This window comes from Aquarana catesbeiana, linkage group LG04, assembly GCF_042186555.1.
Source record: "Aquarana catesbeiana isolate 2022-GZ linkage group LG04, ASM4218655v1, whole genome shotgun sequence".
Classification (NCBI taxonomy): domain Eukaryota; kingdom Metazoa; phylum Chordata; class Amphibia; order Anura; family Ranidae; genus Aquarana; species Aquarana catesbeiana.
Window position 1 is genome coordinate 241,966,795 of NC_133327.1, and position 27,084 is coordinate 241,993,878.

A 27,084-nucleotide genomic window follows, 5' to 3' on the forward strand; every position below is an offset into this window, starting at 1 on the left:
TTTCGGGGAAACCCGGTACAGCGCTATTATGTGTTTAACCACTTCAGCCCCGGAAGGATTTACCCCCTTCCTGACCAGAGCACTTTTTGTAATACAAAACTGTGTCGCTTTAACTGACAATTGCGCGGTCGTGCAATGCTGCACCCAAACAAAATTGACGTCCTTTTTTTCCCACAAATAGAGCTTTCTTTTGGTGGTATTTGATCACCTCTGTGGTTTTTATTTTTTACGCTATTAACAAAAAAAAGAACAACAATTTTGAAAAAAAGCAATATTTTTTACTTTTTGCTATAATAAATATCTGCAAAAAATATATAAAAAGACAAATTTCTTTCTCAGTTTAGGCCGATATGTATTCTTCCACATATTTTTGGTAAAAAAAATCGCAATAAGCATATATTGATTGGTTTGCGCAAAAGTTATAACATCTACAAAATAGGGGATAGATTTATTGCATTTTTATTATTAATGGCGGTGATCTGCGATTTTTATCGTGACTGCGACATTATGGCAGACACATCGGACACCTATGACACTATTTTAGGACCATTGTAATTTATAAAGCGATCAGTACTATAAAAATGCACTGATTACTGTGTAAATTACACTGGTAGGAAGGAGTTAAACACTAGGGGCGATCAAGGGGTTGTGTACTAGGGAGTGATTCTAACTGTGGGGGGGATTGCCTCACTAGAACATGACAGAGATCACTGCTTCTGATGACAGGAAGCAGTAGATCCTTGTCATGTTACTAGGCATTACAGGGAAATGCCTTGTTTACATAAGCATCTTCCCTGTTCCGCGGCTCCGTGACACGATCGCGGGACACCGGCGGACATCGAGTCCGCGGGACCTGCGGGCACGGAGTATACGGCGGGCGGGCGCGTGCCCACCATGCCGCGATTTAAAGGGGATGTACCTGTATGCCCATTTGCCCAGCCGTGCTATTGTGCCGACATATATCATTGTGCGCTGGTCGGCATGTGGTTAATTAACATCATTGCACACTTTCAAAGGTTATTGTTGTTTTAACTGTTGGTTGAGTATTACGATGATGCATTAGAAGCTTCTTGAATATAGGAAACAACTTTGCTTGCATGGAGGATAGCAGAACATATCTTAACAGCATGGAAACAGGAACACTGAGGAAAGCACTTTCTCTCATTGCATCATGCAATATATTTACATGCACGTTACACTATAACACTACACTGCCACCTGCTGCATAAACAGGTATAATGCATATATAGTCACAGTACATAAGCAACTTGCTGTTGTTCTTCCAACATTGACTCGGTATTAGTCTATTTATATTCCCTGTTTTTTTTGTCTGCCTTACCCTGTAATGATGGACTCACATGCTGTGACTACAGTCTGTAGTGCCATGGCTGATCAATTTCACCATGTCCATGGTTTGCTACTGCTAGCCTGTCCCTATTCACCAAAAGGACAAGGCAACTTCCTGTTCCAGGTCATGCAATGTCCAATCCATGCTTTGCCATCCACTCTATGTCACATCATAAATATGGGAGTGCAAATGTAATAAATGACATTTTGATAACCTCTTAGTTTGTTTATGAATGTTCTGCCTGCTTGTGTCTGTCAGATCTAATTACTGAATTAGACTGAAGCAAAAGTGAGCAGAGGACAAATAGGGCCTGTGTTGTCCTCTGTACAAACGGCAAATAAAATGCAGTAAACATGAATAAATGTATGGAACTTCTAGTTATTTTAGTCAGAAACATTTATTACCATTTCTATTTTTGGCCAGGTGCAGGCCTCATTTTTTATACATGCATTTTACCTAACACAAAATAGACGTAGGAGCACAAGATAGGGCTGCTGGGGTAATGTTTTTAAAGACTGACTAAAGGCAGTGCTGTATTTTGGCCTAGGCCGACAAGACCCAGGCCTAGGGTGGCACCTTGCGGGGGGGAGGGGCGGCCCCTCCGCACAAAGAAAAGCACCCGTGTCCTCCTCCCGGCTCCTGCACGCAGGGCCGCCATCAGGTGATTACATCTAAATCCAGAGGCATTGCTATGGGGGGGCGGACCGCACCCGGATGACAGCAGGAAGCAGTTGTAGTGGGTGCAGTCAGCTCCCTTCCATTGGCAAAGTGGTGATCAGCTCGGCAGCGGTGCTGTGAAAGGGAGTGGGGAGCTGCACAGTGTCTGTATCTCCCCCACTCACCCCCCTTCTTTCTCCTGGAAAGCTGAACAGGAGGAGAGAGAGAGACTCTAATCAGCCCAGCTTCCTGCCCACTCTGATTCCCTCCCCATTGACCAGAGCAGACAGCCAATCATAACACACTGAGAGAGTGGGGCATCATGGGAAACGTAGTCCCAGAAGATTGGCAGTGTTTCTGCAGCCCCAGTGTATCCACAGACAGCAGGCAGGCTACAGTCCCCCAGCATGCATGCACTCTGGGGGGGGGGGACCTGGCAAAAAGCAGAGTGCTACAGAAGAAAAAAAGAGAGGACTGTGCAGTGGCAGGCCAGAGAGGGAGCCACGTTGTACCCACACCACCAGAGAGGGAGCCACGTTGTGACCGCACCACCAGAGCCACGTTGTACCCGAACCAACAGAGAGGGAGCCACATTGTAACCGCACAACCAGAGAGGGAGCCACGCTGTACCCGCACCACCAGAGAGGGAGCCACACTGTAACCGCACCACCCGAGAGGGAGCCACGCTTTAACTGCACCACCAGAGAGGGAGCCACACTGTAACCTCACCACCAAAAAGAGAAGCAAGCTATAACCGCACCACCAGAGAGGGAGTCACGCTGTAACCGCACCACCAGAGAGAGAGCCATGCTGTAACTGCACCACCAGAGAGGGAGCCACGCTTTAACTGCACCACCAGAGAGGGAGATACGCTGCAATCGCACCACCAAAGAGGGAGCCACGCTGTAACCGCACCACCAGAGAGGGAGCCACGCTGTAACCGCACCACCAGAGAGGGAGCCACGCTTTAACTGCACCACCAGAGAGGGAGCCACACTGTAACTGCACCAGCATAGAGGGAGCCACACTGTAACCGCACCACCAGAGAGAGAGCCATGCTGTAACCACACCACCAGAGAGGGAGAAAGACCGAGCCACTGCCAGGGTACAGACATGCTACACTACTGACTAGTCACCCCGGGCAACCCAGAGTGAGTGAATGTCCAGCCAGAGGGATCACTGTTGCGGTTTCTCTGAATCTGGTAAGAGGGCCTGTTGGCCATTATCCATTACTGTTCCTGGGGACTGAGCTATTAGGAATTGTCTACCCTGCTATCCTCTAGGCCTTATTGACCGCCACATCGTCCCTCTCTGTCCTCCTTCCGCAGCGTCCCTCTGTCCTCTTCCCACGGCGTTTCTCTGTCCTCCTCCCCCGGCGTCCCTCTGTCCTCCTCCCACGGCATCCCTCTGTCCTCCCCCCCCCACGCGTCCCTCTGTCCTCCTCCCACGGCGTCCCTCTGTCCTCTTCCCATGACGTCCCTCTGTCCTCCTCCCCCGACGTCCCTCTGTCTTGCTCCCATGAAGATGACAGGGCGGGTCTTAAAATGGAAGGGGTGTGGCCTTGACAGGAAGGGGTGTGTCATATTTAAATTAGGTGGTGTGCGAGTTTAGTCAGGCCTAGGGCAGCACAAAACCTAAATACACCGCTGACTAAAGGCCACCAAAAAGTGGCAGCAAAATGAATTAAGAATAATAAGTAATAAGGCTCGGTTCACACTCCTGCAACTTAGGATCTGACTTGTGAGATCCAAAATCGCAGGACATGTGAAATGCTATGTATCTCTATGAGAGCCATTCCAATTGATACTACTGAAGTCGCTGCAACTTCAGAAAAAGTTCCTGCACTACTTTGATGCGACTTTGATATGGCTTCAGTGCCAGAGATTGTAAAAGTCTTATCAAAGCCACATCAAAGTCGGACTTCAAAGTCGCACTGAAAATCGCTTTGGAGTCGGCTAGTGTGAACTGAGCCTGACCAAACATCAGTTGATGTTGATCCAGGAAATATCCAATTGCCTGTTGTGGGATCAGAAATACATTTTTTTCCCCGCTGGAGCAAATTGGATTATGTTTTATTGGGTTTTTTTTTTTTTTTTGCCTTTCTCTGGATCAACTGTGAGTAAAATATAGTATATATGGAGGTTCTCTATTTGTGTGTGTGTTGGTTGACTGGTGTCTTTATTCAACCAGAATAACTATGCAACTATCAGCGGTGTTTTATCCAAATTTAACAAATATTGTATTATTTTGTATAAAACTGAAAATCAGAAGTTTGTTTTTTTATTTTCAGCAAGAACAGATTTGATACTTTCTGCAACAATGATGTTTAAAAGGCATTTATCTTTTAATAACCAAAAGGCTAGTGAAAAAAAAAACCCAGGAACGCTGTAGTATTAAACTTTATTAGGGTAGAAATTAGCACCGGTGAGTTGTTTTCAACTCTCATGAGTTTAGGAGGTCCACAAAGCAATTAGAGTTACAACACTTTACAGAGAGTTCATGGAAAATGTGCAAATAATCTCTTGTTTATGTGTATAAATGAAAATTGATATGAATTATATCAAGTATGTAATGAAACAGTACCTCTTGCTTCAGAAGCTTAAAAATAGTGTGTATGTGTGTACGTGGGTGTGCACGTGTTTCTGTGTGTGTGTGCACGCATGCGTCATATACATGCCTGTTTGACACTAATAAGTTCATGACAATGATAGTTCTCTTATATGTGCATTCATTTGGTTAAGTCAGTTGTATTTATTATTTGAATAAGTCAGTTGTATTTATTATTTGAATACGTCAGTTGTATTTATTATTTGAATACGCCAGTTGTATTTATTCTAAACAATAAAAATCTTGCAAGCTACCATAAACATATACTGACTTCTATCTAGATAGCTGCTAACACTGATCACGTCCCATATGACCGTGCAAAAGTAATAAATATAAAGGAGAGTGGCATGTGATACCTGAAATAAAATAATACTATTTTGTAAACTTCCACAAATCACTGTAAATCATATATTCAAAGTGTATCTTAAGTGCTATAAATATAAGCAATACATAAAGTGCCCTAGTGACACTACTTTTATCAATCAAGTGGCTCTGTGCAACAATATAATGCAACGTGTAAAATCTTATTATCATATGTTATATATAGAAAAAGTCCTTATTTGAGTGCCCAAATTCTATACATAAAAGCGTTCCAGTGCACTAAAGTGCTACATGCAAAGTTCTATGCTGAAAAATTCATGTGATGACATGCGTTGATATAATAAAATATAAAGTATATTCCAAAAGTCAATAATGAAATCCAAAAAGTGGTGAGAGCAAGCGTGTTCTTGTATCCACTCAGGTGCTCCCCCCTTCAGTATATGCGCTCACCTTAGAGCGTGTGACTTTGCAGTTAAGCTTTGGTCAGAACACACATGTGAACGACCCCAGGGTTCAGTAACTGTAATGGGATCCTGCGCTGACTGATGGCGTGTGGTGTGTCCTTTCCGACCTGAAACTGATCAACTGTCTCCTGCACCGTCCTGTCCCCTCCCCAACGCGTGTCAATTCCTCAGGAAGCTACGTCACATCCTGGTATCGTCACACCTCAGAAAGGACACACCATTTCAGCGGTCACTGAGTTTTTGGATTTTAAAGAGTGGTGCACTGAAGCACCCACGAAATGTGAGTACCCTATTAAAGGAGCTAGTGTTTAATAGTGTAATATCGTTTAAAATATTTTTATTATATAGTTTTCCTTTGTTATACATATATGTGGAAAACGTGCCCTCAATCAACGCAGGATCCCATAATAGATACTGAACCCTGGGGAAGGTCACACGCTCTAAGGTGAGCGCATATACTGAAGGGGGGAGCACCTGAGTGGACACAAGAACACGCTTGCTATCACCATTTTTTGGATATGATTATTGTCTTTTGGAATGGACTTTATATTTTATTATATCAACGCATGTCATCACATGAATTTTTCAGCATAGAACTTTGCATGTAGCACTTTAGTTCACTGGAACACTTTTACGTATAGAATTTGAGCACTGAAATAAGGACTGTTTCTATGTTTAACATATGATGATAAGATTTAACACGTTGCATTATATTATTGCACAGAGCCACTTTATTGATAAAAGTAGTGTCACTAGGGCACTTTATGTATTGTTTATATTTATAGCACTTAAGATACATTTTAAATATACGATTTACAGTGATTTGTAGAAGTTTACACGATAACATTATTTTATTTGGGGTATCACATGCCAATATTAAGATAGCGCAGCACTCTCCTTTACAGTTGTATTTATTACTTTTGGATGCACATAGGCAGGCCACAGATTTCACCCAAGTTGTTTCACCTTTTGGTGTAGCTGTAAACTAGAAGTAAATTGAACAGTATAGTATTTACAATACAAACTTTGGTTTCTCTATAGCATTTACCAACCTATGGCAAATACATTCAAATAATATTGTCTTTACCATTTGTAAAACACATTCAATAATACCAAAGACAACATTAGTGTTCAATATGTTTCACACACAATTTTCTAACAGAGTGATTCTGTTGAGCACCATTTTCTAAGAAAGAGTAAGAGAAGGTAAGAGAACAATGACATGGTACAGGTAAAAGCAGAGACTATGGTGGTAATGCAGAACCAGGTACGATGTTGTGGACATCCTGTTTGACTGCAGATGTAACACAGGACATTGTAAGAGATTTTTAGCCATACTATATGGTGCAGCTTTCTGTAGTTCTGGTAGCTTAGGTGCTGCAGTCATCAGTTCTTGTAGCACACATGATATTACAGAGAGTACTTTGTCTGACTTCATCATTAGCATGCGACCTAGAATCCATTGAGGAGAGTTGTTCCCAGGTTTACCCTACATTACATGATGCAGAGTAACCGTTCCAAAACATTTCTCTTCACACTGTTGTAGATCATGCGCTGATCCTATCCAAGCAAGCACCTAAGCGCAGGAGAACCCTGACTACTGTCTGCTGAGGCCTGAAAGCCACACAATAAGTACCAAAAACCTAGATAACACAGACATAAGCAGTTCGTAACTTTTTAAGGGATTCCTTCTTCTCATGTGAACAGTGTAATGTTGGGATAGTTGAGTACTGAAAGTTGAATGTCTTATTAAGGGGTGCTTTTATGGAATAATGTAGAGTGAAATCATACTTCGGCCTCCCTGGTTTATTTAACCTCCATGTCCCTCCGTGTACTAGGCACCCCTTGATGCTTTTGCTTTCCCTGCTATTCACTATACTTAAGCCTAGTACACACAATGAGATTATCAGACAAATGATCGTCCTTTTTTTTTTTTGGATGCTAGTCTCCATATCGAAAGTGAATAGGTTACTAAAGTACAGAAATTCTCGTACAACAGAAAAAAAATTTGAAAGTGATGTAATGAATTTGTATTGTATTTTTGGACAAAAAGTGTACCGACCAAATTAAAAATCATACGAGCTTGTATCGTACTAGAATTTTTTTTGTGTTTGTCCCTTCGGATAATTTCACATGATAGCTGTGTATGAATGATCATATTATCGTACGATCGCTTCAAAAGCAGTATTTTTGGTACTATTTTCTGTTTGTGTGTACTAGGCTGTCCTAGCCCCTCATGGTTTAGCAAACAGAAAAGATTAACTCATCCTGGCCAAGTGAAGGACCTATAAAATACAACATAAAACCTATAAATTGTGTAGCGATATTTTTGTAATTGCATTTGATGTACTGAAAATATTGAATCAGAAAATCCTTATGATGAGGAGAAATGAATTTTAAAATATTTTTCACAACAAGAAAATCTGCTGAATGTGTAAAATAAGGAATTAGATGAATTGCAAGAGATTTCTCACAACGCAATCCCAAACTAGCCCTCATGAATCACTAACAGGACATGTTTTCTAGTTCTCTTCACAGACTCTGTTGTAGATCAAGTTAATTTCAACTGCGTTTGATTACCAGTTGCTACTGAGTGACAGCCTGGAAAACATGACATCTCAGTGATCAACGAGGAATAGATGAGCAAAAGCAAAAGTAAGTATATTGGAAGTTTAAAAGTGTATTTTTCTCCCAGGGCACAACGGAGGCCTTCTCGCATTGGCATGTACAGGTTGTCCAGTCAATGACCTCTTGACAGCCCGTTGTGCATGAGCAGCCAGAAGATGATGTTCTGCGGAGTTGGATTCGGATGAGTGTGGACTCAAGTTATTAAAGTAAAGGTTATGGTGGAAACGTGAGGGTATAAAATGAGGTGGGACAGGTGCCACTGGACCAGGCAGTGGAGCTTGAGCGTCTTTTTGGGGCTGAAAAACAAATTCACAAAATATTGCTGGTTATTTAACTAGATCTGCAGGTTTAATATTGTAAGCAACTTTACTCATCAACCAACCTAACAACTGACAACTTAATTTAGCGATATAAGCTGCAGGCTTGGCCACAGACTTAAATGTTCATGCTTATAGGTCTTATGCCCCGTACACACGATAGGATTTTCCGATGGAAAATGTGTGATAGGACCTTGTTGTCAGAAATTCCGACCCTGTGTGGGCCCCATCGCACATTTTCCATAGGAATGTCCGACACACAAAGTTTGAGAGCTTGCTATAAAATTTTCCGACAACAAAATCCGTTGTCGGAAATTCCGATCGTGTGTACACAAATCCGACGCACAAAGTACCACGCATGCTCAGAATAAATTAAGAAATGAAAGCTATTGGCTACTGTCCCGTTTATAGACCCGACGTACGTGTTTTACGTCACCGCGTTTAGAACGATCGGATTTTCCGACAACTTTTTGTGACCGTGTGTATGCAAGACAAGTTTGAGCCAACATCCGTCGGAAAAAATCCATGGATTTTGTTGTCGGAATGTCCGATCAATGTCCGACCATGTGTACGGGGCATTACACTTATCTTAATACTTTAAACGGCAATAGTGATTTGTTCTCTTTTAACCAGCATTCTTGTACCTATGAAACGCTATAATCCAAGCCTTGCTGGTTTTCATAAAAAAGTTATTTTATAAAATAAACAATGCTATGATGTTTTTTTTTATCCTTTGGAAATAGGAAAGTATGGGCGACTAAAGTTAAACCTGTTACTGAATCAAATATGCTAATTCTCTTCCAGCAGTGCTAGACTTTACAGGCTTTCTAATATAGTTGCATGGGGCTATATGGAGATTTAGAAGCGATAACAAAAAAAAGCTGGTGAGAATCAGAATTGGTGTCATTGGTAACAAAACCAACCTCCCCTTCATTGGTGTCAGTGTCAGCAATAATAACCCCCTATGTGGTACTGATGTAGTAATAATAGCATCTTCTTCGTTGGTATTAGTGACTGTGGAAGTAATAATAACCTTTTGTGTCATTGGCAGCAACAATATTCACTGATCTTCAGTGGGGACAAAAATAAACCCCCCTAATTGATGTTCAGCAGTTCCTGTTCTGCTACCTCCTGCCCTGATTACATATATATGATGCCCCACAGGCAGAGGATTACTCTGCCCAACATAAGTTAAAGTGAAATAATACTTCGTCCCCTGTGGTTTATCTAACCTATTCAATTATTCTTCTTTTGTAACATATTGTAACAGGAATGCTGGAATGCAGAGAGCATTTCAACACTGGGCATCTGACTTCCATGCTGTGCTGTGCATACTATGCAGCTGGGAGAGGGTCCCATGGGCCACCAGTTTGACAGCTCTTCTGTAGAAGAACATAGTTTGGTTTGCTTAAATAACACAGAAGGGGGTTCTGGCTGTTTATCTTACAATAATGGAAAATGGGGAATACATACTGTATGTGTATGGCTAGCAAAGGCATATAAAATACAATGTGGCTTTACACAGGTACACTTAGGATAAATAAATAGACAAACGTCTGGAACCTATAGCCAACCCCTGACATTTATTTTTCAGTAGGGAAGAGTGTGAGTAGTCTTCACCAGGACAGGAAGGCATGAACAGCAATAAAACATTACAAGAAATTTGAAACGTTCATCATTAAAAATGTGTTTATCTCTGCGTCCCTTTCTATTTTGGAGAGATTTATTATCACATCCTGTCTTCTCCAATAGGAACTTGAAGGGCAATAAAGACCTAGTAGAGGCTCTCTAACCCTTTCTTGCACTATTTCAATCAAAATGAAATTTCTGTCTGGGGTTTGGCGCTTTGAAGTGTTAGTTCCTACAACATATTTATGTAATTCATACTTTTAGTTTTTAGTAGCTATTTCTATTACCTGGGCTTCATAGATTGTACATTTCTCAACAACATCTTCATCAATAACTCCAGGGAGTTTCACCACTGAAGCGGAACAAGCGGCATAGCTCTGTCAAAATAAAGCACAATGCAAACACAGCAAACTTAATGCCAGTTTAATACACACAGATATTAATAACTGGTTTATGGTAATCTTGTGTTCTGATGTGCAAGGTGCAACAGCTGCCTAGGGTACATCAGTTTGTTTTTTTAAAGCTGAACTCAAGGCACAAAAACTTTCAATTAACTATAGAGCTTAATGATATAATTGTGTGCAACAAACGCCTTGCAAACCCAGTTATTACCTTGTAACATAGCAGTGATATCATTACTGTGTTGTACATAGCCTGGGCAGAGAGCAAAGCTTTGAAAGGGAGCCAACAGGTCCACCTTTTACAGGCTGCTTGCAGAAAACTACAGTAGCGTACGTATACAAGACGAGTCGCCCTGCACAAGTAGAAAGAACAGCAGTGACTGCTCTTTCATTTTAGGAAGCTTTTGCACCAAGGCAATGTCTATTGTTGGATTATTGCATGGCTCTGGAAGAAATATAAAAGGTAGGAATGGGCCGAACCCCCCCTTCCCCCGGTTCGGTTCGCACCAGAATACGCGAACAGGCCAAAAGTTCTAACGAACATGCAAACCCTATTAAAATCTATGGGACACGAACATGAAAAATCAAAAGTGCTTATTTTAAAGGCTTACATACAAGTTATTGCCATAAAAAGTGTATGGGTACTGCCCTAGGGGACATGTATCAATGCAAAAAAAAAGTTTTTAAAACAACCATTTTTTTTAAAGTGAAACAATAAAAATAAAAGATTCCTTTAAATATCGTGCCCAGGGGTCCCCTTAGTCTGCCTGTAAAGTGGTGCATCTGTGTGATGTGTAGAACATGCCGCAGGAAAATGACATTTCTAAAAAGGAAAAAATTTAAATTAAACTTGCTTGTGGCTGTAATGTATTGCCGGGTCCCGGCAATATAGATAAAAATTCAAGGAAAAAAACAGCGTAGGGTCCGCCTCCAGTCCATACCAGGCACTATGGGTCTGGTATGGATTTTAACAGGAACTCCTCGCCAAAATTTTTTTAAAAATTGGCATGGAGTCCCCCCCAAAATCCATACCAGACCCTTATCCGAGCATGCAGCCAGCCTGGAGTTCAGGATAGCACAGGACAAGCAAGCACCCCCCCCCCCACCTGAACCATACCAGGCTACATGCTCTCAACATGGGGAAAGTGCTTTGGGGTCCTCCCAAAGCATCTTGTCCTCATGTTGATGGGGACAAGAACATCTTCCTGATAACCCTGGCCATTGGTTGTCAGGATCTGCGGGTGGGGGGCTTATTGGAATCTGGAAGCCCCCTTTAACAAGGGGACCCCCCCAGATCCCGCCCTCCCATGTGAAAGGGTATCAGGTACATTGTACCCCTACCCATTCACCCAAAAAAGTGTGAAAAATTACAAACCACAATAGACAGCTTTTGACAATTTCTTTATTAAAAAAGAAAAAAAAAAGAATACATTCATCGTCAATCACGCCGCCCAATGAACCCAGAAAATAGAAAGAATAAATGAAAAAACTCCGCCTCCATGGGAGGGCTCCGCCGACTTCTGTCTTTTCCCTTTGACAGCTCTTATATAGGCAAGGACAGGGCCACCCGCTGACATAACTAGATGGCCCCGCCCCATTTGACATCACATGACGTCAGAAGGCGGCGGGGTCACTCGGTTACGCCACTGGGTAGCCCCCCGCCTATATAACAGCTGTCACAGCCAAGAGACAGCAGTCCCCGGGAGGCCTCCCATTGAAGCGGAGCTTATTTTTTTCTATTTTTCTGGTCCGTCGGGCGGCGTGATTGAAGAAGGATGGACATCACGGGACACTTCTTTTTTTTTTCTTTTTTAATAAAGGAATTGTCAAGAACTGTCTGTTGTGGTTTGTACTTTGACACTTTTTTTGGGGAATGGGTAGGAGTACAATGTATCCGATACTCATTCACAATAGGGGGGGTGGTGCTCCCTTGTTAAACCAGCCAAGGGTTGTCGGGAAGAGGCCCTTGTCCCCATCAACATGGGGACAAGGTGCTTTGGGGTGGGGGTCTGGTATGGATTTTGGGGGGACCCCACGCCAATTTTTAAAAAAATGTTGGCATGGAGTCCCCCTTAAAATCTATACCAGACCCAAATGGCCAAGTATGGATTTTGGGGGGGGACCCCACGCCCTTTTTTCATTGTTACATTTTGGCGTGGAGTTCCCCTTAAAATCTATACCAGACCCAAAGGGCCTGGTATGGATTTTGGGGGGACCCCATGCCATTTCTTTTCTTAATTCTGTCATAGGGTTACCCTTAACCACTTCAATACACTCTATTATATACTGTACACTGACTGCACTGTATATATATTCTACACTGACTGCACTGTATATATATATATATATATATATATATATATAAAGAAGGTTAAGGTAGTGCTGGAAAATAATGGTGGCCACACAAAATATTGACACTTTGGGCCCGATTTAGACATTTTCACTTAGGGGTGTACTTACTTTTGTTGCCAGCGGTTTAGTAATGGTTGTGTGTTGAGTTATTTTGAGAGGACAGTAAATTTACACCGTTATACAAGCTGTACACTCACTACATTACATTATAGCAAAGTGTAATTTCTTCGGTGTTGTCACATGAAAAGATATAATAAAATATTTATAAAAATGTACTCATTTTTGTGAGATACTGTATATTAAACATGTGCGCCATCAATAAATCTGTTTTGTTTCGTTCCATTTCGTATTAGCCGCTAATTCGTATTTCATAATTCGTAACCGAAATACAATTTGGATTTGTACGAAATACAAATTTTCGTTCGTTAACTTTTCGTAACAATTACAAACGTCCGTTATGATAAATTTAAAAAGCAAAAAATACCTTACTCAATATGGCAGTTGTGGACTCATTATGCTCATTATGAGGGGCTCCCACCATCCCTGTGCTGTGCTGACTTCCTCCTGGGGCTGTACCCCTGCTGTGCTCATTATGAGGGGCTCCCACCATACCTGTGCTGTGCTGACTTCCTGGGTTTGTACCCCTGCTGTGCTCATTATGAGGGGCTCCCACCATCCCTGTGCTGTGCTGACTTCCTAGGTTTGTACCCCTGCTGTGCTCATTATGAGGGTCTCCCACCATCCCTGTGCTGTGCTGACTTCCTCCTGGGGCTGTACCCCTGCTGTGCTCATTATGAGGGGCTCCCACCATCCCTGTGCTGTGCTCATTATGAGGGGCTCCCACCATCCCTGTGCTGTGCTGACTTCCTCCTGGGGCTGTACCCCTGCTATGCTCATTATGAGGGGCTCCCACCATTCCTGTGCTGTGCTTACTTCCTCCTGGGGCTGTACCCCTGCTGTGCTCATTATGAGGGGCTCCCACCATCCCTGTGCTGTGCTGACTTCCTCCTGGGGCTGTACCCCTGCTGTGCTCATTATGAGGGGCTCCCACCATCCCTGTGCTGTGCTCATTATGAGGGGCTCCCACCATCCCTGTGCTGTGCTGACTTCCTCCTGGGGCTGTACCCCTGCTATGTTCATTATGAGGGGCTCCCACCATCCCTGTGCTGTGCTGACTTCCTGGGTTATTAACTTCATTATAACAAATAATCGTAATTATTATGACAATAATAAAACGATATTAAAGAACATTCTTATTTTGTCCGATTCTGAATCTCCCATCGACTACCAGTACCAGTGTCCCACTCCCATATTAAAAAAGGTAATTTTCCCAACCCTCACTCAGCAGCAGAAGAAAACCTCTGATTGGTCAAAAAAACACCAGTCACGTTTCTGTTGTAACAGAATTTGGATCCGAAATTCGTCAACGAAATTTTTTATGCAATTCGGAAGCATAGAAATTCGTATTTCGGATGCTTCCGAATGTACGAATTTTCGGAAATCGTACTAATGTTCGATTCGTACGAAAAGAAACCGCACATGTCTACTGTGTATACTACACTATATATATATATTTATATATTAATACACTGCCTGCACTGTATATATATTCTACACTGACTGCATTATATCTATCTATAGATAGATAGCTAGATAGATGTAGATATACAGTATATAGATATACACACACTAAACTGCCTGCACACCACTAACTAACCTGTCTAATCTAGCTCAAGTTCTCTCAATCTCCACGTTATCACACTACATACGGCAGCCGTGTAAGCAGCCTTATATAGTGTGGGGCGTGGACTTAGCCCTCTGAGCCATGATTGGCCAAAGGCGGCTCTCACAGCAGATCGGGCTGTGATTGGCCAAAGCATGCAGGTCAGGTGCATGCTTTGACCAATCAGCAGCCATCAATGCACTGCAATCTCACAGTGCATCTTGGGGCGCTCCACGGCACTCGAATTTGCCGCTAACACCCCATATTTTTGTTTGTTCTGCGAACAAATGAACAGCGGATGTTCGAGTTGAACTTACGTTTGACTCAAACATCCAGACCTTCTCTAAGGCCTCTTTCACACGAACGATCCATTCAGGTCCGCCTGTCATTTTTTAGGCGGACCTGAACGGACCCTCCATAGACCTCTATGGAGCGTTGGATGTCAGCGGTGACATGTCCGCTGACATCCGACCCGTTCTGATCCGAAAAAGTGTAACAGAGGAAAAACCTACTTTTCCATCCGTTTTCGGATCAGATCGGGTGACGACGGACTCTACGGTCCGTCATCACCCGATCCCCCATAGGGGAGAGTGGCGCTCTGACCTGTCATCTGCCTGCTCAGCGGGGATCGGCGGAGCGATCCCCGCTGAGCAAGCGGATGTTCACGGGGCGGATCATCATGGATCCGTCCCGTGTGAAAGAGGCCTAAAGCTCTAGTTTTCTTCAGTTAAAAAATTTGATCGGACGAAAAACAGATGTAAACTGACAAATGGTTAATTTTTCATCTGTTTTTGAATTGGTAGTGGATGTAAAAAAAACTGATGAAAAACGGATGAAAAACTGATGTGCACTGATGAAAAACTGATGCGCACGGATGAAAAACTGATCCGCACTGATGAAAAACGGATGAAAAACTGAGGCGCACTGATGAAAAACGGATGAAAAACTGATGCGCACTGATGAAAAATGGATGAAAAAATGATGCACACTGATGAAAAACTGATGCGCACGGATGAAAAACTGATGCGCACTGATGAAAAACGGATGAGCACTGATGAAAAACTGATACATACTTCATCCGTTTGACGTACCTGAACTGATGAAATGAATGGTCCGCATGTGTGAAAGGGGCCTTATTGTCAAAGCTTAAAGCGGAGTTCCAGGCTTTTTATGTTTATTAAAAGTCAGCAGCTACAAAAAGTTTAGCAGCTGACTTTTAATAAACAGACACTCACCTGTCCCTCGGTACAGCGATGCAGCCGTACAGAGCCTCGCTCCTCTCATCCTCCTCTCCGCAGTGCCGCCGTAGAAACTGTGGGGAATTGGCCATGACAGCTTGCAACTTCACGGCCGGGCACGCACTGCACATGTGCAAGTCGTGCTGCGCTCTCCGAGTGGACAGGTAATCTTCTGGGACCTGTGACATGTCCCAGAACATTGCCGAGAGGGAGGGGCCGCCTAGGGGTAGAGGAGGAGTCGCCTAGGTGGTCAGAGAGGAAGAGGAAGCAGGAAGTGGGACAAGAAGTCCCACTCAAACCTAAGTACTCATTCGCCCCCCCCAAAAAATGACATGCCAAATGTGGCATGTAAGGGGGCGAGGAGCGCTTAAAGCGGAAGTTCCACTTTTGGGTGGAACTCTGCTTTAATTGAAGAAGCTGACATTAGACTCTGATTGGTTACTATGCGCAGCTGTTTTAGTAAATCTCCCCCATTGCTGTGAAAAGTCCATGTTTGTGCCTCTTTCATAACCTATTTTTCAATATTCTACAGTGTATGCATGTTTTGGGGTTTTTTTATGCCATCCCGAACCTGTTTTGCATTATTGCTTCAAAATTTGCACCTGCTCAGTTACTGTGCCTTGAAAAAGTATTCACACCCCTTGAAATTTTCCAAATTGTGTCATGTTACAACCAAAAACTTAACTGTATTTTATTGGGATTTTTATGTGATAGACCAACACAAAGTGGCACATAATTGTGAAGTGGAAGGAAAATGATAAATGGTTTTCAACTTTTTTAACAAATAAATATCTGAAAAGTGTGACTTGCATTTGTATTCAGCCCCCTTTACTATGATACCCCTAACTAAAATCTACTGGAACCAACTGCCTTCAGAAGTCCCCTAGTTAGTAAATAGAGTACACTGTCCACCTGTGTGTAATTGAATCTAGGTATAAATACAGCTGTTCTGTGAAACCCTCGGTGGTTTGTTAGAGAACCTTAGTGAACAAACAGCATCATGAAGGCCAAAGAACACACCAGACAGGTCAGGGATAAAGTTGTGGAGAAGTTTAAAGCAGGGTTAGGTTATAAAAAAATATCACAAGCTTTGAACATCTCACAAAGCACTGTTCAATCCATGACTGGTAGAGGGATACTCCAGCGCTATCATTGGAAGTGAAAAAAAAAAAAATGTATAGGAAAACTGCTGCAAACACTGAAGAACTGCTGATGAAGTCATGTGACTGTGATGATATGCATCAGGATTGGCTGACAGGCACACTGGAAGTGATGTAAGAACGAGCTTGGCGCTCGCAGATGATGTATTGTGTTCCATCTTGCTAAATGTGAGTGTTTTAGTGTTTGTTTTTATCGAATAAATATTTTATACATACTACACTATACGGGCATTCCCTTTCTTCCCTCTACATCCCTCTCCCCCTCTGGGTGAGAATGAGATTACATTATAGAGGAATCACCGACCACCATCCAGCATGGATTCTTGGGACAACAAGAGGAGGACCCTTTAAGGAAATCGGGACTTTTTTAAAACCACCAGCTATTTATGCAAAGACTCCCAGAAGATATTGCAATCACGACTTCCCCATGCTGTTACCTTACAGCAGTAAGGTGAAAGGCCACGTCACACAGAGGTGTCATTGCATGGAATGAAGAGACACCTGTTTATCAGTTTGCACAAAGACTGTAGCACTCCACTGTTTCTCACCTTAATCTCAAGAAGATTGCCTCAGAGACTTGTTATTTGTCACACCTTCACTTCACTGTTCAGTGTATGTCGATCAACTTGATGAGCATCGATTGACTAATCACCCACGTTTGTTATACATATTATTTGGTTTGTTGTACGAATCATCTGTTACCTGTTTGATTATTGGGAATCTATCATTTGAAGAGTTTATTTGCATGTTTGGTTTACACTGCCATCTTGCGCACACCTTTATTATTGCCTTTTCATTTTCAGTACGTTTATTTTGTGACACATTGGTTATATTTTAGTTTACCACTTGCCGACCAGCAGCCGTACTTATACTGCGGCAGGTCGGCTCTCCTGCGGAAACGACGTACCTGTACGTCGGCCCATGCATGTGAGATTGTGGGCATGCGTACCCACTGCATGCTGTGGAAACGCGCCCACGGATCCGGCAGACTTGATGTCCGATGGCAGCCCGCGATCACTGTATACAGAGGCAGAATTGGGATCTGCTATTGTAAACAAGGTGGATCCCTGTTCTGACAGGGGACATCTCAGAGATCTGCTGGTCCCAGTGATCAGCAACAGCTATTTCTGTCATGTCCCAGGTAGCCCCCCCCCCTACAATTAGAACACGCTGAGGGAACACGTTTAACCCCTTGATAACCCCTTCCCTGTCAGTGTCATTTATACATTGATCAGTGCATTTTTATAGCACTGATCAATGTAATAATGTCACTGGTCCCCAAAAAGTGTCATTTGGGGTCAGATTTGTCCGCCACAGTGTCGCAGTCCCCCTAAAAATTACAGATCGCTGCCATTATCAGTAAAAAAAATAAAAATAATCAAAGCCCCTAAATCTATCCCATAGTTTGTAGACGTGATAACTTTTGCGCAAACCAATCAATATACGCCTATTGCGATTTTTTTTTTTACCAAAAATATGTAGAAGAATACATATTGGCCTGTGAATACATTTGTTTTTTTATATTTTTTTTTCAATATGTACTATAGTAGAAAGTAAAAAAAAAAAATGTTTTTATTTCAAAATTGTCACTCTTTTTTTGTTTATAGAGCAAAAAATAAAAAACGCAGAGGTGATCAAATACTACCAAAGAAAAGCTCTATTTGTGGGAAAAAAAAGGACATAAATTTTGTTTGGATATAATGACACACCACCGCGCAAATGTCAGTTAAAGCGATGCAGTGCCGTATCGCAAAAAATGGCCTGGTCATTAAGGGGGCAAATCCTTCTGGAGCTGAAGTGGTTAACAACAGCGCAGCATCACTTATTATGCACACTGTTCAATCCATCATCCAAAAATGGAAAGAGTATGGCACAACTGCAAACCTACTAAGACATGACCGCCTACCTAAACTGACAGGCCGGGCAAGGAGAGCATTTATAAGAGACGCAGCCAAGAGGCCCATGGTAACTCTGGAGGAGCTGCAGAGATCCACAGCTCAGGTGGGAGAATCTGTCCACAGGACAACTATTAGTCGTACACTCCACAAATCTGGCCTTTATGGAAGAGTGACGAGAAGAAAGCCATTGTTGAAAGAAAGGCATAAAAAGTCCTGTTTGCAGTTTGTGAGAAGTCAAGTGGGGGACACAGCAAACGTGGAAGAAGGTGCTCTGGTCAGATAAGACCAAAATTTTACTTTTTAGCCTAAATGCAAAACATTATGTGTGGCAGAAAAATAACACTGCATATCTCCCTGAACACACCATCCCCACCGTGAAACATGGTGGTGGCAGCATCATGTTGTGGGGATGCTTTTCTTCAGCAGGGACATGGAAGCTGGTCAGAGTTGGTGGGAAGATGGATGGAGCCAAATACAGAGCAATCTAATGCCCTGTACACATAGGTGGACTTTTCGGCAACAAAGGTCCGACAGTCTTTCCGACGGACTTTTGACGGACTTCCGGCGGACTTTCGAACGAACGGACTTGCCTACACACAGTTTTCGTCTGTCGGACTAGCATACAGGCGAGCTGATTTTTCGATAGGAATCGGGTCCAGCGGAGTTCCAACGTAAAGATTTGAAACATGTTCCAAATGTAAAGTCCGTCAAATTTTCGACAGAAACAGTCCGCTGAAGGTCCGATGAAGCCCACACACGGTCGGATTGTCCGCCAGATTCGGTCCGTCGGACCAGTCCAGTTGAAAAGTCCGCTCGTGTGTACAGGGCATTAGAAGAACACCTGTTAGAGTCTAGAAAAGACTTGAGATTGGGGTGGAGGTTCACCTTCCAGCAGGACACTGACCATAAACATACAGCCAGAGCTACAATGGAATGATTTAGTATTCATGTGTTAGAATGGCCCAGTCATAGTCCAGACCTAAATCCAATTGAGAATCTGTGGCAAGACTTGAAAATTGCTGTTCACAGACACTCTCCATCCAATCTGACAGAGCTTGAGCTATTTTGCAAAGAAAAATGGGCAAAATTTTCACTCTTTAGATGTGCAAAGCTGGTAGAGACATCTCCAAAAAGACTTGCAGCTGTAATTGCAGTGAAAGTTGGTTCTACAAAGTATTGACTCAGGGAGGCTGAATACAAATGTACGCCACACCTTTCATATATTTATTTGTAAAACATTTTGAAAATCATTTATCATTTTCCTTCCACCTCGCAATTATGTGCCACTTTGTGTTGGTCTATCACATAAAATCCCAATAAAAGACATTTACATTTTTGGTTGTAACATGACAAAATGTGGAAAATTTCAAGGGGTATGAATACTTTTTCAAGGCACTGTAAGTGCAAGTTATAGTTACTTCCTGTATGGTAATTTGACTGATTATCTATTCTGGTAACTCAGTCATATTAATTGCTATAAAACCTAGAAAATGGAATAGCATGTTGAAAACCATTCCAGTTTGACTAAAATGATTCTATCTTGGACTTTTCAGGTATTAGTACAGATTTTCTGCTTCAAGTGCCAAAATTCCTCTACAACTTTTAGATAAAATGACATCTCTACTTATGTTTCATTATACTTACAGCCTTTGGACCACCTTCTTTCACACACTCATTCAAACCAGCTGCTGCATCGTCTTTAGTACAGTTAGTTGCTGCTGCAATAAACTCAACAAGGACTGTATTGCCTTCACCTTGCTGTAAATACAAATGTTTGTTCTTTGTTAAAAACAATCTATAGATAGTTGTAGACATTTGCACAATAAAATGTCATGTTCCTAGTAAATTGTGTGTTTCTGTGCCTTTCCTAGCATTTTTTAAATAGATTTATTTAAAATGTAACTATGTGAAAAATCTTAATGACATATACTGTATTATGCAGTCTGCCACTAACATTAAGACCTTATTCAGAAGAGCAAATGACGGCAGCTAGACTACAGTGTTCAGATGTGGCTAAATACTGAATGTGGACGCAGCAGCACTTTGTGCTATTGCCACATACAACTGGATGATTAGCCGTGTCCAGCTTGTGTTTGGCTAGAACCGCCAGCTGTGGATGCATCTCCATGCACTGTCTCCATGCAGGGCTGGTCACTTTCATGAGAGGTTACATGCAAACAATGGTGGTGGTGCCATCCATTCATTGTATAGCGTCTGAATCTGGCCATGTCGCTGCTGGCAGTGGCTGTTCACAAACAATGTATGTATCGGTCTACTTTCTCCGCCAGCAAGAATGTCTGTCTGATTTTCACATGTGGAAATGAGGCCTAACATAGCAGTTTTTGTTTTTCTGAGTCCTCCCATAGCACTGTCAAAGTACTTGTAAATCCTGCCATTACATTACACTGGTGTGGTGCTTACAACAGTCAACTGCTTTGTTAAAGGAAAAATTCACCTTTTTTAAAAAAAATAATAAATGCATATGTTTTTACAGGTAAAAAAAAAATGTGCATTTATTATTTTTTATTTGGAAAGCATTGCACCAGCCATCAGCAGATTGCGGATTCCATGCAGGAATCCTGCAGACCTCTCAATGTATCTGTCTGCTCATACCTTGTACAGGCAGACAGATACATACTGACAGGAAGAATGAATGAACTACAAGAACGCCTAACAGCGCCTTGGTAGTTCATTGAAACTACAAGCCGATAGCGGCAAAGACTGTTGGAGCTTGTAGTTTCCCATTCACAGGGGACTGTGAATGAATGACGTGGTCAGACATGTTATTTTCAAACAGTGACAGCGGGCGCCCGGAGAAGATGCCCGCTTGCTGTCACTGCGTAGGACGGGAAGAGGCAGCAGCTGCTGGAACATGTTACCCCCAAGGGCTTTCACACTGGAGCGGTGCACTGGCAGAACAGTAAAAAAAATCCTGCTAGCAGCATCTTTGGAGCGGTGAAGGAGCGCTCTTTCACCGCTCCTGCCCATTGAAATGAATGGGGTACACGGCTATACCGCCGGCTTTGCGGTGGTTTTAACCCTTTCTCCGCCGCTAGCAGGGGGGTAAAACCGCCCCTCTAATGGCCGAATACCGCCGCTAAAGCGGCGGTAAAAATAGCCCTGTTTTACTGCCGGCGCCCGCACCGCCCCAGTGTGAAAGGGCTCTTAATGATAGACTACATCCTATACAGTATCTTTTTATTTTTTTCCACAGTTACATTTTAATTGTTATTTAGTATCAAAATTTAATACATGTACTGTATTTGAATTAACTTCTTGCATTACTAAATTCAGTACAAGCAAATAGTCTGTTTAATGTTATAATATATTAGAGTCAGAGCCCATTCACACAGGGGCAACTTTGGATCCGACTTCAAGTCGCCCCAAGTCGCCCCTAGTCGCCTCAAGTCGCTCTACACGAAAAAATCAATGTAAGTGAATGGATCTGTCTTAATGCACACTACTGCAGTCGCTCCGACTTCAGAAAAGGTTCCTGTACTACTTTAATCCGACTTGAAGGCAACTTGTACCCATTGATTTCAATGGAAGTTGCCTCCAAGTCTGATCACTGTTCATACTGAGGCAACTTTACAGGAAGCAGAAAAGAAACAGAAAGTAATTTCCTCCACTAAACAGCCAGCCCCCTCCTTCTCACACACAGCTGATAAGCTCTGATTGGCCACTTGTAAAGTTCCCTGTCCTGGAGGCGACTTCAAGTTGTGTTGTAAGTTGCCCCAAGTCGTGCTGTGATTCATACTCAAGTCGTGTCCAAGTTGCCTCCCAAAGTCGTGCTGGAAGTCGTGTTGCCCCTGTGTGAATGGGCTCTTAGAGTATTCTTAGGCCCCTTTCACACTGGGGAGGGGGCGAGGGCGGCGGCAAAATGCTACTATTTTTAGCGGCGCTTTACCGGCAATTTCGCAGTGCTAATCGACCGCTAGCGGGGCGCTTTTACCCCCCCCCACTAGCAGCCGAGAAAGGGTTAAAACCACTGCAAAGTGCTGCTGTTGCAGCGCTATGCCGGTGGTATAGCCGCGCTGCCCAATTGATTTCAATGGGCAGGAGTGGTGAAGGGGTGGTGTATACACCACTCCTTTACCGCCCCAAAGATGCTGCTAGCAGGACTTTTTTTACCGTCCTGCCAGCGCACCGCTCCAGTGTGAAAGCACTCAGGCTTTCACAATGGAGAGACAGCAGCAGCTCTTTGAGGGCGCTTTGCTATTTTTAGCGCTGTATCGCCTGCAAAGCCCCCCAGTGTGAAAGGGGTCTTAGGGAGTGGGTTATACTGATATCCTGTAATGGCCAAGATGTTACTTATTTCGTGTATATGATTTGCACTAATTTATCAGAGATCTGCAAAACATAATCAGTGACAGTTATTGTTTTTGTAAATCTTTTGTTAAATTGTACCTGTAGCTAAATCTTTTTTTTTTTTATTTGGATAGAGTTTGGAACTCTAAAATGTCACAATTTAAAAATTTTTTTTCACTTTCTGACCTAGTGACAATATTGACATTATGGGGTTGATTTACTAAAACTGGAGAGTGCAAAATCTGGTGCAGCTGTGCATTTTAGTCAATCAACTTCTAACATTAGCTTGTTCAGTTAAGCTTTGAAAAAAAAAAAAAAAATGGAAGCGAATGATTTCTATGCAGAGCTGCACCAGATTTTGCACACTCCAGTTTTTGTAAATCAACCTGTTATTCTTCCAATTAACCATTGCATCTCCTTGGAGTCCCCTGGATTCTAGATCCAAGCTTAATAAGGTTTGCATTCTGCTGAGTTTGTTCGGATGTCTAAGATCGCTTATCTTTTACCAAATAAAGTGTTGTGAAGGACTGTTTTTCGACTCCAGCACTCTCTTCAAATGTGCGCGTATGAGGTGTGCTGGAACCTTAGTTGTTGAGTCTGACATCCCTGGTGTGTACACTGGCGTGAATGTTGAGACACTCTTGTGATATTTTAAAGCTGTACATGGGACCTTAAATCAGCCCGAATTGAGAATAATTGTCTGCAAGAACCTGTTTAGATCAATATCAGTGCTTTATGGAGACCCTTGGATTGTAGACCCAGGTTATACATGGAGCTTCAACTTCTGCTCAGGTCAATATTAAAGGAGAAGTCCAGCCAAAGCTCATTTGGCTGGACTTCTCCAGTGGATCACAGGAGTGCAATTTGTTTTGCATTCCTGTGACCCGTTTTCAGCAGAGAGCGGACTGAAGTCTGCTTTCTGCTGATGTCACAGATATCAGTCCAGGCCCTGGGTATCAGTCCAGGAAGTCAGGATCCCCCAGGTGCTTGGACTGACACCCGTCTCAGTCTCTCAGCGAGCCGCTGAGAGCCTGAGATGGCAACTCCGTCCCCTCCATAGCTCAGTGCTCCAATGAGTGCAAAGGGAGATGAGCAGAGAGCTGTGACTGACTGTCTACAGCTCTCTGCTCATATAGCTTTTAAGCCCTTTTATTGTGTTAAGCCCTAACAGCTAATTGAGAGAGGGTGGGAAATTCTCACTACCAGGGTTAAGTTGAAGGCCCTATATACAGCCTAGGCCTATTATCCAAAAACTACACAGGGGCACAGGAATCAATTCAAGGCAGCCACCACTTTAGCACTGTTTTTATCTTGAAAATTAGTTTGATCAAATCAAGTTCAGTTTAAGCAGCACTTGTATAAACTGAGTTTCATAGAGTGATCGTGTGCAGCCAAGAATGGCTCATAAAAATTATCCGGGTGCACATAAACCTTGTTGTTATAGACAAAAAGTATAAAACATAGGCAAGTGATAAGTGAACATTTATTTGACATGAGATCTGTGCTTTCATTCCCACCATTATTATTATACCGTTATAACATAGAGGTCTTGTACTATCACACTTGGTTCCTTGCCTAGCCTCACAGTGTGCTGGAAACCTTGAGAGATATGGGAAGTCAATGCATCCTGCAGCATTCACACCAAGTATGTTGGTCCATGCTGTGCGACCGTTGTTGCAAACTCTCCCTGTCATCTCCTGGCTTCTTATGCACACATGCAGAGAAAATCCCATGTATTCCTAAGGAGAGCCCATCTAATGCTGGGACACAATAGATGGCTTCTCAATTTGCAAAAGTGAAGGAGTGGCCCTTGTGGGCCACATAGTAGGAATCTTACAGTACAGTGAACAGGCAAGTATTAGGCTTGGGGGTGGGTTGTAGGGGTAGGGATTGTAACCTAAAGAATAATTAAACAAAAGTTGAATTTAGCCTTTATGCTTTCTACCTACACATGCTATAAGAGGTAATACCTGAATCCTCCCACGGCCGATCTCATGGAGGCTATAAAAGTTTGTATTATTTCCACTGTTGAATTTTTGAAGTGCCACATCAACCGCATGCACAACCCGGGTGTCATTAAGAGGTGCGACATGAGGGCATTTTGGGCACAGCCAAGGTAACTTCTCCGCTGATTCTGGAAGAAAGCATAGCGGTACCATATTGCAGATTAAAATATTGGATTACAATCCATATCTTGTCTTTAAATAATACATATATTATTTCAATAAACAATGAGGCGTAGGTATAGTATACATGATATGAATGAAAATAAACTTTATTTTGTTCATGAGGGAAATATGTAAACTGTCATTGCTGGCATCCTGAAAACTCTATTTCCTTATAAACATGACTGTCTGACAAAAGTGCTCTCTAACCCTAGGTTCACATCAATGCATTTTTTTAGTGCATTTTGCAGTTTGCAGAAACGCACTACAGTCCATTTAACATGGTTTCCTATGGTACACGTTCACATCTATGCGTTTTGCAGCTGGTGCGTTTTTGGAAAGGGTCGCGGACTTATTTTCCTGTTTTTTGCGTGTAATAGACTTCAATGGAATTGCATCAGAAACGCAAGTATTTTGTTTGTGATGCGATTTTTAATTTGTTTTGCGTTTTTTATTTTTCTGCTTTAAACATTGTATATAGCTGGTTGCTAAGGAGCGGGTTGTGAACAACTGATGAGTCATCAGCTGTCAGCGGGGTTCCCTACTGGCAGCTGAATGTAAAAAACAAAAGTTGCCGGCCAAAAAAAAATCGTTAAAAAAAACGGTGTGGGGTCCCCCTCAGGTCCATACAAGGCAATTCAGGTCTGGTATGGATTTAGAGGGGGCACCCCCACGCCAAATATTTTTTTTAAAAAATGGCGTGGGGTCCCACCCAAAATCAATACCAGACCCTTATCCAGGCATGCAGCCCACCGGCAGGTCAGGAAAGGAAGGGGACGAGCGAGCGCCCCCCCCCTCCTGAACCATACCAGGGAGCTTTGGGGCCAGGAGGTCGGCCCCCCCCACCCCAAAGGACCTTGTCCCCATGTTGATGGGGACAAGGGCCTCTTCCTGACAACCCTGGGAGGTGGTTGTGGGGGTCCACAAGCAGGGGGCTTATCGGAATCTGGAAGCCCCCTTTAACAAGGGGACCCCCAGATGCCAGATGCCGGCTCCCCCCTATGTGAATGAGTATGGGGTACATTGTACCCCTACCCATTCACCAAAAAAAAAAAGAAGTGTAGTGTTACAAAACACAAGAGACGGTTTTTGACAAGTCCTTTATTAAAAATCGTGTCTTCTTCCTCCGGTGTTTCTTCTTCCTCTTCTCCCTCTGGTGGTTTCTTCTCCCTCTGGTGTTTCTTCTCCCTTCAGTGTTTCTTTTTCCTCTGGTAGTTTCTTTTCCCTCTTCACTCCGGTGATGTCGTCTTCTTCGTCCGCCGCTGCCCGCTAGAAATAAAAACCGCGGTCTTCCTCCGCCGCTGTCTACCTTCGTTGTGTTGGCTCCCGCTGTCTGCCATTCCTTATATAGCCATGGGGCGTGGCCATCCAGTGACATCACCCGGAGATCCTGCCCCCTTGTAATGTCACATGACGACACAAGGGGCGGGATCTCCAGGTGACGTCATAATTTTTTTTGCCGGCAACTTTTTTTTTCATATTCAGTTGTCAGTGGGGAACCCTGCTGATAGCTGATGACTCAACAGTTGTTAAGGATGCGGCGGCTGGATTCCCAGCCTGCTCCTTAGCAACCAGCTATATACAATGTGTTTACAGTGTGTATTTAAAGATAGAGAAAAGTAAAACACAAAATGTATGAAAACTGCATGCCAAAACACATAAAAAACCGAGAATTTAAAAACGCAAAACACACTGCAAAAAGTTGTGAACCTAGACTTAATCTTTGACCTAGAAGTATGCTGATCACATAGTAATGCTAGAGAATCATTATGAAAACCAAGCAGCTAGAATTTTCTGCAGCTCAGAAGCAACTCAAAAGCAAGCTGATTGCATTTGCCCCTCTACACAAGACCTTAGATCCATAACTG

The 27,084-nt window shown here is 42.8% G+C and overlaps 1 protein-coding gene across 2 annotated transcripts in view; it reads right to left on the reverse strand.

The window, feature by feature from the left end:
- Positions 1–4,386: 4,386 nt before the first annotated feature.
- Positions 4,387–27,084, reverse strand: part of LOC141139812 (alpha-2-HS-glycoprotein-like) — a 40,311-nt gene continuing 17,613 nt past the window's right edge. For both annotated transcript variants that reach the window (XM_073626316.1, XM_073626315.1), the window contains 4 exons: positions 25,022–25,185; positions 20,388–20,501; positions 10,259–10,348; positions 4,387–8,321 (listed from right to left, as the gene is read on the reverse strand). In XM_073626316.1, coding sequence (XP_073482417.1) covers positions 8,070–8,321; positions 10,259–10,348; positions 20,388–20,501; positions 25,022–25,185 — 620 coding nt within the window. In that variant the 3' untranslated portion in view covers positions 4,387–8,069. The remainder of the gene's footprint in view (positions 8,322–10,258; positions 10,349–20,387; positions 20,502–25,021; positions 25,186–27,084) is intronic.